At 39.9% G+C, this 13740-nt stretch overlaps 6 protein-coding genes across 6 annotated transcripts; 1 reads left to right on the forward strand and 5 right to left on the reverse strand.

The window, feature by feature from the left end:
- Positions 1-27: 27 nt before the first annotated feature.
- On the forward strand, positions 28-135 carry TOT_030000725 (hypothetical protein; the record flags this gene model as incomplete). The annotated part of the gene is made up of 1 exon (XM_009693470.1): positions 28-135. One exon carries the CDS (start codon positions 28-30, stop codon positions 133-135), a length of 108 nt encoding a protein of 35 aa, XP_009691765.1.
- A 286-nt stretch (positions 136-421) lies between these two features.
- TOT_030000727 (uncharacterized protein) lies at positions 422-2597 on the reverse strand (the record flags this gene model as incomplete). The annotated part of the gene is made up of 2 exons (XM_009693471.1): positions 422-2379; positions 2570-2597. 2 exons carry the CDS (start codon positions 2595-2597, stop codon positions 422-424), a joined length of 1986 nt encoding a protein of 661 aa, XP_009691766.1.
- Positions 2598-3311: 714 nt separating this feature from the next.
- TOT_030000728 (uncharacterized protein) lies at positions 3312-5676 on the reverse strand (the record flags this gene model as incomplete). The annotated part of the gene is made up of 2 exons (XM_009693472.1): positions 3312-3384; positions 3419-5676. 2 exons carry the CDS (start codon positions 5674-5676, stop codon positions 3312-3314), a joined length of 2331 nt encoding a protein of 776 aa, XP_009691767.1.
- A 244-nt stretch (positions 5677-5920) lies between these two features.
- TOT_030000729 (uncharacterized protein) lies at positions 5921-8357 on the reverse strand (the record flags this gene model as incomplete). Its single annotated transcript, XM_009693473.1, has 2 exons — positions 5921-6023; positions 6400-8357. 2 exons carry the CDS (start codon positions 8355-8357, stop codon positions 5921-5923), a joined length of 2061 nt encoding a protein of 686 aa, XP_009691768.1.
- A 667-nt stretch (positions 8358-9024) lies between these two features.
- Positions 9025-10518, reverse strand: TOT_030000730 (uncharacterized protein; the record flags this gene model as incomplete). The annotated part of the gene is made up of 1 exon (XM_009693474.1): positions 9025-10518. One exon carries the CDS (start codon positions 10516-10518, stop codon positions 9025-9027), a length of 1494 nt encoding a protein of 497 aa, XP_009691769.1.
- Positions 10519-12110: 1592 nt separating this feature from the next.
- Positions 12111-13721, reverse strand: TOT_030000731 (conserved hypothetical protein; the record flags this gene model as incomplete). The annotated part of the gene is made up of 1 exon (XM_009693475.1): positions 12111-13721. The coding sequence occupies one exon, from the start codon at positions 13719-13721 to the stop codon at positions 12111-12113; it is 1611 nt and encodes a 536-aa protein (XP_009691770.1).
- Between the last annotated feature and the right edge of the window lie 19 nt (positions 13722-13740).

The raw sequence follows: 13740 nt of genomic DNA on the forward strand, positions 1-13740 counted from the left end.
ATTCAACTAATTCCTTAATTAAATTTTATGATACTGTCTTTAACTACTGACACATGTCCATATCATACGTTACACCAGTCGTTTCAAACAGAAAACACAGCCACTTGCCAAACCCCGAAGTGTGTCAATGACTAGAATCCTGTATAGTGCATCACACATAACAATAAATATATACATCATTAGCAAACTCTAAATAAATCAATTACTCTTCATATTCTTTCTTTAGTTATATCCTGATATTAATATTATAAAATATCTTTTCTTTATATAAATCCGCCTTTTCAGCCTTGACTTTACACACGCAAAAACTCTTATATTTAAACCTTAAACCGACGTAAATAAGCTACAGCTATATAGCAGATATACTACGGCATTAAATTAACTGTGAATCAATGCAAATTTGCATAGACCGCCGCGTAAACTAGTTGCTGAACTCCTCCATCAGCTTCGAGGGGATCAGAATCTCGTCGCCTCCCAAGTACACATCCACGTTCTTGCGTTCGCAGAGTCTGTAGATCTCGCGGCACTCGGAGAAGCTTATGCCGCCGAGGACGTATACGATCAGCTTCTTGCGCTCCTCGTGGCCGCTCTTGAGGAGCATGTTGAAGCTCTCCAGGTTGTCGTGATTCTTGTGCTTCTTCTCCCCCGGAGGCGGGCCCTGCGTGGCCGACTGTATGAGCGGGTGCGAGAAGTGGTGGTTGACGTACTGGAGGAGCACGAAGATGATCTCCGAGAGGTAGCGCGAGAGCTCGTACTCCGAGTGCACCTTCTTGTAGTAGTTGTACAGCTCGCCCTTTTCTATCCTGTGGACCACCTTGCTGTCCTTGCTCTTGTCGTCCTTGTCCCTGTCCTTGCTCCTGGAGTCCGAATGCGACTGCTCCTGCGCCCAGTAGTCAGTCTCGCCGGCGTTCGCAGGGTCCCCGGAGCTCAGGCTCGTCACTGGCAGCCTCGAAAGGACGTTGTTCAGCACGCTGAGCGCCCTCGGCGACAGCCTCAGCGTCAGCTTCGACAGGTGCGCCCTCGTCAGGTTTGTGTAGTTGGTGAGGTAGAGCAGAATCAGGCGCACCTTGTCGTTGTCGTCCAGCGGCTCCGCCAGCGCCTCCTGCAGCTTCTCGAGGCACTTCGAGTGGCTCACGTGCTTCCCGCTCGAGTCCATGTTGGTTGCGATCATCTGCTCGACCACGCCCACCTTCACCAGCTGCCGGGACTCGACGTACTTGAAGCAGCGCTCGCTGAGGCGCAGGTGCGCCCAGCACTTGTCGAAGGTGTACTGGTAGTTGGGCAGCCTTCTCACCAGGTCCAGCGTGTTCTGCATGCTCGAGTCGCTTTTCCCCTGGCTCGTGGTGTCGTCCGAGATCTTGTTGATCTCCTCCGACACCTTCGCGTTGACCTGCTGGATGTGCAGGTGCATGTACTCCTTGTACAGGAAGTCCTGCTCCGGGTCCAGCAGCGCCTCCTTCACCTCGTCCTTGTTCGAGGCCGTGATCAGCTTGTACTTGAAGCAGTTGTCGAACTTGTCCATTCTCGGGCTCCTCTTCAAGCTCGAGCCTGCCCTGTCCAGCTGCGGCTCCGCCTGCTCGTCCTGGTACGTGCAGTAATCTATCTGCACGAGGTCGTAGATGAACGCCTGGTACGTGTACTCGTGTATGAACAGCGGCGAGAAGTCGACTGACCTGTCGAAAATGATCAGCTCGCTGTTGGTCGAGGCCTTCGCGTCGAGCGTCGTGATCAGCAGGCGCTCCACTGCCGAGGCCACCATGCCCGTCACTCCGTACTTGGTTTTGTAAAAGCTCACCTTCGGCTGCACGTTCAAGACTGAGCAGACGCTGGCGACTCTGCTCGCCACCTTGTCGACGTACTCCTGCAGGCTTGCGCTCGTCCTTCCCCCGTCGTTCGGGGCCTGCCTTCCTGAGTTGAGCCCCGCGTACGTGCTCTGCGACGCCAGCATGTTATACAGGTCCTTGAAGTAGTAGTTTTGCGTGAAGAACACATTGGACTCGAACGTCACGAAGTTCATGTGCAGCTCAAAGCAGCCCAGCACCTTATCGAAGTCCATCTGCGCCGCTATCTTCTTCAGTACAGAGTCGTCCTTCAGGTGGCAGTTAAACATTATGAAGACGCCCATGTAGCGCTCCTTTCCTCGCGCGAAGTCCTTCAGCAGCAGGTCCAGGTACGAAAAGTCGTCGCTCAGCATACACAGCACGTACTTCCCCTTCAGCGGCTCCCGCTTTTTCGTCAGCAGCTCCACCAGGTCCACTCCCTCGTCCAGAAGGTCACTCACAGAACAACAGGAGGAGATAACCTTAAGGCTTTTCGGGTCAACGAGCATGATTATCCTCCCGAAGGGTATGACCACCTGCTTTATTGCCCAAAGCAGCCCTGAAAATTAAACTTTGTGCGTTGAACACAGGTATTAAATTATTTAGTACAGAATCACCAACCGGTTAAAGACCCGAGTAACTATGCTTTATACATATATTATAGAGATTAAAATAAGTGTGGGACATTAAGTTGCTTAAATCTAACAGATGTTTAATGCTATATGCTTGAAATACGTCGTATTACTTACTTTCCTTCGCAGCCTGTTTTAGTGACATTGACGATTTAACATTAAATTTGATTCAATTTTACCATTTATTGAATTAATTTTTAATAAAATACATATGTGTAAATAATTTATATAAATATTTACAAGTTTAAAGTAAAGGGACTAATATGTGGGATTCACTAAAAATTACTCAGATCCCAAGTGTGTCAAATTTTTTATTTGTATTTTCTTCATGAAACTAAGCAAAAATGGACATACAAATAATTACAAAAAGAAATGGCCTGAGCCCAATGTGGAATCCTAATATGATAAATATTTATAAAGTTAACATAACTTGTTAATAATAATTTAGGGTCATCAGCCTATATTATGATCACGAAAATGTATATTAATTATTCTTTTCATGTGTTTTAAGTTTTTTATATTCCATAATCCTTTGTGACCTCAATTTCCACTAAAAATGTTAGTAATAGTACATGTTAATTACACTAAACATCTATAATTTAAACAACAACAGAAAATAAGTAGTGTGTGTATTAGATTTTAAATGAGATTAATAAAAATTAAAACTACATTTAAATTAAATCTAGAAAAAACAATATATATATATCACCCTGGAATGAAAACTTAACGCGCTCGAGTAGTAAGCGTTAAGTTTTCACAGAAAAGGCGGGTATTGTACCTAGAGTGAGAGGTCAAAACGAACCCGGGGAGTACCCGAACGGGACGTAATAAATGCGTTGCCGAGGCCAAAACTTATACCTTAAACCAGACAAGCGGGTCGACCAGGAACCGAATGTGTCAGTTCAAAACCGACGGCGTAATGGAGCTGATTCCTATTCCACGTATTGATATTCAGTTACCAAGTACCAGCCGTTGTCAGGGCTCTTCATGAACACCTGGGTGAACCCGTTGCAAGAGTACACCGTGACGGTGTTCCTGTCAGTCACCTGGACCTTCACAGAGTAGAACTTGGGGTCGTCGGTGCTCCAAATGATGGCGTCGAGTCCGAGGATGGTCGGCACTGGCACGCGCTTGACCTGCTTGAAAATGTAGTCGGGCTTCGGAATGTAAATCTCAGTGTTTCCGTCCCGGAAGTAGTCGAAGAAGTAGGTGTTGTGGGTGCACTCGATGTCGAGGAAAATCGGAGTCCTTCCGGAGGGAAGAACGTGAGTGTGGTCCACCCACTCGCTGGAAATCTTCTTAAACTTCTTTATGGTTCCGTCGCAGAGGTACAGCGTGGCCAGCTTGTTCACGTAGTCGTACTCTACCCTGGAGAGGTATTCCTTGTGACTCGTCGCCTTCCAGATGATGATCGCCGTTCCCGAGAATGAGTAGCCCTTGAGCTCCTTGACGATACTGAAGGCGTAGTTGGAGCGTGGCCTGAATGTGCAGACGTTCAACTTGCACGAGTATTCGATGGTCTGAGTGCTCGCCTCCATTCCTATGTCGAGTTCAATGGGCTCCTTAGCCATCTTGCCCTTCGTCTCTGCGGGTACGGGGGCTACATGGGCCACAGGCTCAGGCACGATCGTAACATCTGGGAACTTGAGTCGTAAGACCGGATCCCCGTTCTCATCGGGTATTATCAGCACCTTCTCCGGGTAAACGCCGTTTTCGCACTGCCACACGTGGTGGCGGCCCTTGACGACGCGGTCAACAAGGAACCTCGGCAGGGGAGTGAAGGTGTGAGTTCCAGTGTCCTCGTCGTACTCATAGCGCACTTCAGCCGTGGTTTCCTTAATCTTGAGGTCCAACGTGAGCAGGTACTGTTCTGGCTCCGGCTCGGGTTCAGACTTGAGCTCGATGTCAAGTACAACGTCCTGAGGGAATTGTAGTCGCAAAACCGGGTTGCCGGATTTGTCGACAAGTTCAGTAAGCTTCTCTGGGTAAATACCGCCTTTGGACTTCCACAAGTGCTCCTCTCCCCTTTTGACGATGAAGATAAAGTATGCGTCTGCTGGTGTGAATGTGTGTGTGTGTTGTTCAGAGTCATACTCGTAGTTGATGTATTTACTGCTTTCCCTCTTGTTGATGTCGACAGTAATAGGGGTGAGGTCTGCCTCCGGTTCCGCGTCACTGGCCTGAGACTCGACTTCCGATTCGCCCTCTCTGGGCGATAGAAGCTCAGGCGTGGCGGGGGCGACGTGTCTGGGAGACAGGGAGCCCTCGTGAGTTTCCGAGGGTGGCTTTGAGGGTATGGGGGCAAATAATAACTCGTGCTCGAGCGGCTTTGGCGGGTGCCTGGGCCTCGCGGGTGCGTGCTCGTCGTCACTTTCCGGCTCAACCTCTGCGAAGTTGATTCGGAGTAGGGGGTCGCCGTTCCTGTCGTAGCGCAGGATGACTTCCTCGCCGTAGTGACCGTCCGAGTGCTCCCAGAGCACTCTCTCGCCGCGCCTAACCCTCCCAATGAGGTAGGGCTCTTTAGCTATAAAGATGTGGAGGTTGTCCAAGTCGTTGCGTTCGTAATAAATCCTGTTGGTGTTGAATCTGTTTTTGATGTCAACGACCACCAATTTGAATGAGTATTTATGATTTTCCCCTTTCAGATCCCGGGGGTCGCCCTCGAGCGTGGTGCCACGTCTTGAGTCCTTGACGATGGGCTCGAGTGGGACTGAGCAGGGGGACGTAGAAGCGCTGGATCTCCTGTCGCGCTCGTCCTCCGAGTCCGAACTTTCGTCATCTATCGGAACGAAGACGCGGATTGAGCGGTATCCGTCTTCTCTGTCCTTGACCGTCACCTTGTCGGCGAACTTGCCCTGCTTTGACCTCCAGAGGGTCTTATTGCCGTCCTTGAGGTGCTTGAACAAGAACCCATCGGTTGCGGTGTACGAGTGGGTCTTGTTGGCGACGTTGTAGGAATAGTCAAACTCGTCGGTGTTGTGTTTAGTGTCGAGGTTGACTTTGATTGTATGAATTGTTGATATTTGATCAGTTTTCGGATGTTTGTCCCGTTCCGGGGGAGGTTTGGGCGGTTTTCTTTTAATGGGACGATAAACGGTAGAATCTCCTCTGCCGTGGATAGTGGACTTACCATTATTCCGAGCAGGTCTTGATTCCACTGTTTGGTGCCCATTGCTGAGAAACAAACAGAGATATACCAATAAAAAGTTGCGATAAAACTTCATTAAAAAAGATTATGCTACACAAATCTAATTTTGAAATATTATCATTGTTATTGTACATTTTACTTGGTGTTTATTACCAATACATTGTTGAAATTTTGTTAGGGAGCCTATCTTTCTGATAGGTCGACTAGGTTGAAACGTGATTGTGTTGAACAGCTATTAGAGTGATAATGAGCCATATTTTCCATCAACCAACATTGAAATAATGGAAATAAACAGATATTTGCCAATAAAATGTACATATTTAACTCAGCGCGATTTTAGGCTCGATTTTCGGGAAGCTCGGCACAGGTGGGGGGTCAATTTGCCCTAATGGCGTAAATTCAGAATTAAGTTTGTTTATTTCGCTAATATAGAGTATTTATACATCACATAGATTTATTTTAAATCGTTTTATTTACAGCATTATAAATTGTGTTGCTTAAACACCAGTATTTTTTAATCTGAGCCTAGACAGTTACTATACCTACTAAATGTACAAGTTTCCATTAAAATAAAATTAATTTGATATAAATGAGTCCTTTACGTATTTCTAAAGGATTACAAGCATACGCAACTTTAAACGTGTGGAAATGGTCTTAAAAGTTGCAATTTATGTGAAAAATGTGTTACAACAGATACTTTTATTTCGTAACCGTTAAATCCATTTAAATTGTTACCATTGCTTTCTTGGTTATTATAACTACATTATATCAAGTTGGAGCGCAGTATATAGGTATTGACGCTAAGTCAAGTTGACCACTGTCCACCACATCTGGCTTGTTTATGTATAATCTTAATGACACGCACAGTACCCACTCGTTGTCAATTTTATCATAAACATCAGTACAGCCATTAAAATAAATAAATATAAATCTCTCGAATGAAAAGCCGTCAGGGTACTTGGAATTTGATTTGGAACTATCGTAAGTCCAAACATCTTTGTCGTCACGTTTAATTAAAGTGCAATTGACACCTTCGTTGAACTCGTATAAATGTTCATTGTCCATCTTTTTGACTTTATACTCATTGGAAGTAAGTTCTATAGTCTTTGTGTTATCGTTAGGATCAACTTTGAACAGTTTGATATTCTTAGGATATTCGTTCTGTTGTAATTCAGTAAGAGTACTTTGAGATGTTCCTGTTTGTTGAGCACCTTTATGTTGATTAGGTTGTGATGATGCTGTACCGCCTTGTTGAGAAGTTCCATCAGGACTTGTACGTGTACCTCCACCTTGAGCAGATCCACCTGTTCTGGTACCGGTTCCAGTCCCACTTTCTTTAGCCTTTTCAGAACTTGTATGTGTGCCACTACTTCCATTAGATTGTGAAGTTGTACCACCGGCTTTAGCAGATCCACCGCTACGTTGACTAGCTCCATCTGTATGTGTGCTCCCGCCAGTTCTACTACTTCCATCTGATGTTGATGATCCGATAAGATTGGATTTATTAGTACCTCCTCTAGGACTTATATCAGGACTGTGATTGTCTGGAGCTGTAGATGTTGATGACCCACAAGAGCATCCACTGCAATTCAAGCCTGATAACCATCCTTTTATTTTATCCCAGGTATCTGATGATCCAATAGAAGAAGATTTTTTAGTTGCTGGTTGGTTACCAGGCTGGCCCGCTACGTTCCAAGGCTTACCCTTACCTTCTTTCCGGAATTGGTCAGTGGTACCAAGAGGCATATAAACTGTAACTGTTTTCTCCCCTTTGCCCTTCCCTTTCAAAACTACTTTTCTAGCATAGCCTTTTTCATCTTTAGCTTTCCATATTTCAATGTTTTTCTGTTTAACCAGTTTGAAACCATAGTCTTCTTTAGTAGAATAAGTCACTACGTTATTATCTTTTTTATAATCAAACTGATCGGTAGCCTTGTTATTGTTTTTAATGCAAACTTCAACACCTGTCTTCTTAGTGGTTACACTAGCCTTAGCCTTATCATCGGTACCACTGGTAGGACTAGCTCCTGTAGTGGAAGCTGGTGATCCAGCTCCACCACTGCCACCACAGCTTGTTTCCTTACCCCCTCCGGAACTTGAATCGGTGTCGCTGCCTTCCTTAGTTGGTGATGATCCACTAAGATTTGCTGCTGGAGTAGTTAGTTTAGCACTGTTATCGGTACAACTGGTAGGATTAGGTGGTGATCCAGCTCCGCCTTGAGTACCAGTTCTAGCAGCTGTACCTCCTCCTGCTGGTGGACTTGAAGGTTGTTGAGAACCAGTTCTAGCAGCTTGAGCGCTACCAGTCTGACCATTTCTAGCAGCTTGTGAACCTCCAGACGTTAGACTAGCTCCACCCGCTGGTGGACTACTCGCCGATTGACCGGTTCTAGTAGCTGGAGTAGACGATTGCTGAGTACCAGTTCTAGTAGCCGGAGTAGATGATTGTTGAGTACCAGTTTTTGCAGATTGACCGGTACCGGTATCTTCTGGAGACGCAACGCTAGATGTCTTTCCGTCTTTCTTTGGATCTTCACTCGATCCGGGTGTACCAGTTGAAGCCGTTTTAGGATCTGCAGTTGATGAAGAACCAGCCTTGGCATCTTTACGAGTTCCCGAACCTTGATAAGATCCACTATTTGTTGAAGCAGGTGCTGGTCCATGGCTTGGACTTGCACCAGCTGATGTATCAGCGGATTCCACTAAATTCTTGCGATAAATAAATAAAAATAAAAATAAGCATTTGGTATTAAACATAAAGCCAACATATAATGATTTATGGCCATTTAACTAGTCACTTATTGTGTAATACTGTACTGTATTTGAGTGAATAATACAATTAATTGGCTATATTTCGTGTATAATAGCTTTAAACATGTTACCGTATGAAACACCCTCATTACGCAAGCCTAGGGGTTCATGGAGTATAGGTAAAGACAAAAGATGTAACAGGGGGCGAAAGATTAAAAGTTAACTATATAGAGGTTTTAAAAAATATATTTGAGAGTTACTCAATGGTATTTATTGACTATGTTATATTCAAATAAATTTTATTGGCTCAAGATTCATATATTCTACCAATAGTTAAACCACGCTATACCTGAATATATCAATAGACAAAAATATAAAAATGATTTAAAATTTAAAAACGAAAATATTTAAGAAATACTACATTAATTGGTAAAACAATCTCGGTGTAATATTATCTTACAGATAATATGAATTGAGACTTTTCGTGATTAGTATAACAACCTTTTAATGAGACTAATATTTTACATTTTTCAATTAAAAATTGTCATCATTAAAAGTATCAGTAGAATTTCTATAATACATCATCAATTCTATTTTACACTTCAAATGGGATCTTTGGCCTTAGTCAAATTCTTCATTTGATGAAAAGAAATGGCAATATATTTTATAAAACTCAGTACGGCACTTCAGTCCATATACCATTCAATCTAAGCAAGATTTTCCTTTTGTTGTCGTTCATTACAAGCAGAATGAAGTTTGTGTTCTGATAAGGATGTGCGCCATCTATAACCACTCTTTTAACATATTCAGTATAATTCCTGGCTTGCCAAATGTTAGTTACGTTAGAACCAGGTCCATTATATTTGATAATTCTGTCAAAAAGGAAAGGTCTCTTGGCATCGAATACTCCGAATGTGCCATCAAAGCTATTAACATAACCAAATGTATCAAACACAGAGTCGACGTTAACTGTGTATAAGTTTAATCTGGATAATTCAACCTGTCTCCATGGACCCACATTCTTAATAAATTTCTTTTTACCACCAGGGAAGTGGAAAATGTTAACATCAAACATCCCTGGAAATTTATATGAGAAAAATTCAACCCTGTGAGCATATTCTCTAATATCAGTGGCAGTCCATAAGAACATGTTGCCAACCCTCACAGTGTGAAACAAATAGCCTGTCTTTGCTGTATATACATGAGAACGACCTTTTCTTTGATAATCACAGTTAAAGGAATTGAGCTTGGAGTGTACATCTAAATCGACTTTATGTCGTTGAGTAAGTTGATTCATTACAGCAGGATCAATATTATAAGGTATATCCACCATTTCGACCGGTTCTTCATCATTTCGAGGTAGTTTAACAGATCTCACAGTAGGTAGTCTGAAACTCTTTAGCTCCGGCTTGGGGAATTCTAGTCTACAATAGGGGTTTGCATTTTCATCTTTGAGAATGTAAGCTTTATTTGGGTATTGCCCGTGCTGATATCTCCATACGGTATAACTACCCTTTGTAACCAAAATAAACCTATAAGGCTCAAATGCTGTAAATATTTCGACACCATTAGGTAACTGTTCGTAATGAACAATATGGTTCGTGACTTTATCACTTAAATTGAGGACCACGAGATTAGTTGATATATGTTCTTCATCATCAGAGTCAGATTCTGTGTGAGGAATGGCTAAGTCAATTTCAGTAGCTTTAGAATCTGTTGTAACACCCTTAAAGTAAGTTTCCTTGTCTTGATCTTTGGGGATGGTAGTAATGTAATCTACAATAAATGTCTTTTCTCCATTTGCATCTCTTTTAATTATTACTCTACTACCATACTGACCTCCAAAATCTTTGGATTCCCAAAGAACTGTAGTACCTTTCAAAACCTTCTCTATTGCGAATCCCTCCTTAGTTTCGAAGGTGTGGCTGTCCTCTGACGAGTCATATTGGTATCTAATTTGATTAGATTCCTTTTGATCATTTATGTCAAATGTAATTGGAGTAACCTTAGGTTTTGATTGTTCTCCAGAGCTTTCTTCAGCTGGATGGGTTGATGATGTCCCCTTAGTATCTTCTAGTTTAATTGTTGTATCATCATCATCAGCATAACACCCCTTAAATCCCAATAGACATAGGAATAAAGCAAAGTATATATTGCGAGTATTCATCTATATATATATATGGAATTTTAAAGATTTCAGCGTAAAGCTTCTCATATAGAATCTTTCGCCCATGGGGATAATTATCCCTATACTTATTTCTGTCCATTTCAGTTGTCTCGACAAAACCACTTCAAACTTACCATTAATCTGTATTGTTTGAACACTGTTATGTGTAACTATATAAACAATGTACTCGATCAAATTTATATCTTAAATCATTACTGCTAACAAATTAACCAACATTTGTTCTATCTAATGTGTATTATTAATTTAAAATTAAATTAAACTTATCAAATTCAGCTTTTGACTATCTATAAACCACTCAAATTGAAACAACGTCCACCCCTTATTTTAATATTGACAATCATCTTACCTATGCTATTTTAAATTATTCAAAATTTTTGATTAGTTTATAAAATTATATTAAAAATATATTGCTTCATTGTTGTATTGAATCTACATCTATGCTAAATCTGTTTCGGAACTTTTTTTAATTGACTATACATTTTAACAATTTTAACTGTGGCTCCTTAAAGCGATATACCGCTGGGGTCGGCTCAGAACAATGGCCACAGTAATTATTGCCTTTTACTAGATTGATATGTGCATGTTTTTTGCCCATATTCTCTCAATACACACTACTTAATAACGTTAAGTGTGTTATAGAGTTTTGTTTTGTCTATGTGTATATTATCGACGCAACCTAACTAGACTATTGAGCGCTTATATTTCAAAGTGTTGTTAGAATCCAATGTTAGCCTCATTAAATATTAACGCTTGACGATATTAGAATATAACGAACTGTATAAAACTTGTTTACCAATTAAATAAAATTTGTACGTTCCCGACAAATAAGATATAACTAGTTAAGTATTGTATATATTATGTTGTAATATAAAATTAGAATCTATATAATTTGATAAAATAATAGAATTTAAAGTTTTTGTTAAAATTAAGAATACATGGTTATAGCCCTAACCCATTTGTAATTAAAATACCAAAAAGACTATATTTATGGATTAAAAAAACTATATAATATTGTTTTTGAAATATTTAATTTTATAATATATCAAAAACTATTTAATAAATAAAGAATTGTATCGGTAAATTCTATAGATAAAAATATCCATTTGTATCTTCTAAAATTTTCACATATCACATGAAATACTATTTTAAAATTTGTACAATAATTTTTTCATAAATAAAGTAAATAAAATGCTTTAATTTTTACACATCGACTGTCACACCCAACATTATAATGGCCTAATTTGTGTAAAAGTACAATTTCTCGAGCAGATATTTACAATTTTTCCATGTAAATAATCTGTAATGATATTTTATATCATGAATTTCTTTTTATAATCTTTGAATGTGACTTTATTTATAAGAATTTTAATATATTTTGAAAAATGGTATGACCCTAACAAAAAGCTTATATAATCGAATAATTATACACATTTAAATACAAACTCCAAATATTAAATAAATATGAAGTTTATTGGCCGATTAATAAAAAAAATTATGTTTATTAAACATGTATTAGATGATCTTGGAAGATTAGAATAAATTGTTTTTTAAATATTACACACTTCTAATCCTTACTTATTCCCCAACGATATATAATATTTCATTTCCATCTTCAGACAGTCGTACAGTGAAAGGAAAGTCGTATTCAAATATTTTTTTTTAACACCAGTTGTCTTTTCTTTATTCACATTATTAAATGGAAAAGTATGCGAAAATTTATTAGTATTAGTTGGGTCTCCCGTTTTAATCAACTCATCCAACAAGTTAAAGTGATTATATGTGATACAACTCTGAACATCATATTTTTCGGCCTCAACTAGAATTTGTTGATAGAAAATAAACTGATAGTAATGATACCAGTACTGTTGATTCAATATTGTATCACAATAATAACACACATAATTGGTATCTCTGTCCCTAAGAAGTATTTCTATGTAATATGCGTTCATTTGTTTCATAAATATTATTTTATAGTCGTCTGATTTAACAGGGTAGAGTTTGTTGCCTCTGAACGTTATTTCATTAATATATCTTTTTTTCTTAGGAATAATGGTTAAAATACGGTACGATGATAATCTGTTCTTTATAAAGTGATAATCTTTTGGATCTATTTCAGCAATGTCCAAACGTGTTATCCCAGGGTATAACCCATGGCTGTCAATACTTGAAGTAGCTAGACCAACGGCTGCCTTACCAGATTCTTGATCCGTATTTCCGTCAGAATTACTTGGGAGATTACTTTTAGTATTGGTTGCTAAACCACTTTGGTCGCTATCTTCTGAATTTGCTTTTGACTCCGTGAAACCAATGTCACTAAGCGTTTCTTCAAAGTCGGTTTGCTCGCATTGGTTCCATTTATTATTCTCTTGATTATACTTAAAATGTAGACTCGATCCCCTCGCTAGTGTCAACCTCATCAGTTTAATTTGATAAAGATCACGATACACTTCAACCTTTTTACACGGCTGAAGTTGAGAATCACTATCTTCCTTGGATGACCATACAGTGACACGTTTATCAGTAACCATTAAAAACCTTTCACAGTCATTAGGCTCATATTTTTCATATTTAAGCGTGGTTCTTCCCCTAATGTTACACAATCTGATGTTCTTCGATGAGTACTTGAAGTACCATTTGTCGAAAATATCTTCAATACTCAATTTTGTACCCCAAATTTCCTTTTCATATTCATTGTATCTGCCAAATTCCCTGTTTAACGCAATTATGAACGGCGTTATTCCCATGTAAGTTGACTTTTGGGGAATACTCTCTACACCTGAAGTACCTGGATTGGAGGTCTCCGTTGGATCGTATACGAGGTTGGTGAAGTACTTATATTCGTCATACGATGTGTGCAACACGATGAAAATCTTATCACTACTTGTGGAAAATGTTAAAAAATTTAAACATCGAGAATGTGTAGTTATCTCCCATAGTGTGTGCCCATTGATAGTTATTAATTTTATTACATTATTAATTATTGGAGCTATTATACGAACTTCTGGATAATCTGGAAATGTTGAAATGTGAAATTTCGTTGTATCAATGTTTTTTATATCAGCTTCAACGTATTCCACCTTTTCATCTCGTGATTTTTCGGTGGGATTTGAGTAGACAGGGTAACTTAAATAATTAAATACATAAACTAATATAAATGAATGGAAAACTTTAACTTTTTTCATTTTTTTATAGTATTAATAT

The sequence above is a fragment of the Theileria orientalis genome, chromosome 3 (genome assembly GCF_000740895.1).
Source record: "Theileria orientalis strain Shintoku DNA, chromosome 3, complete genome".
NCBI lineage: Eukaryota > Apicomplexa > Aconoidasida > Piroplasmida > Theileriidae > Theileria > Theileria orientalis.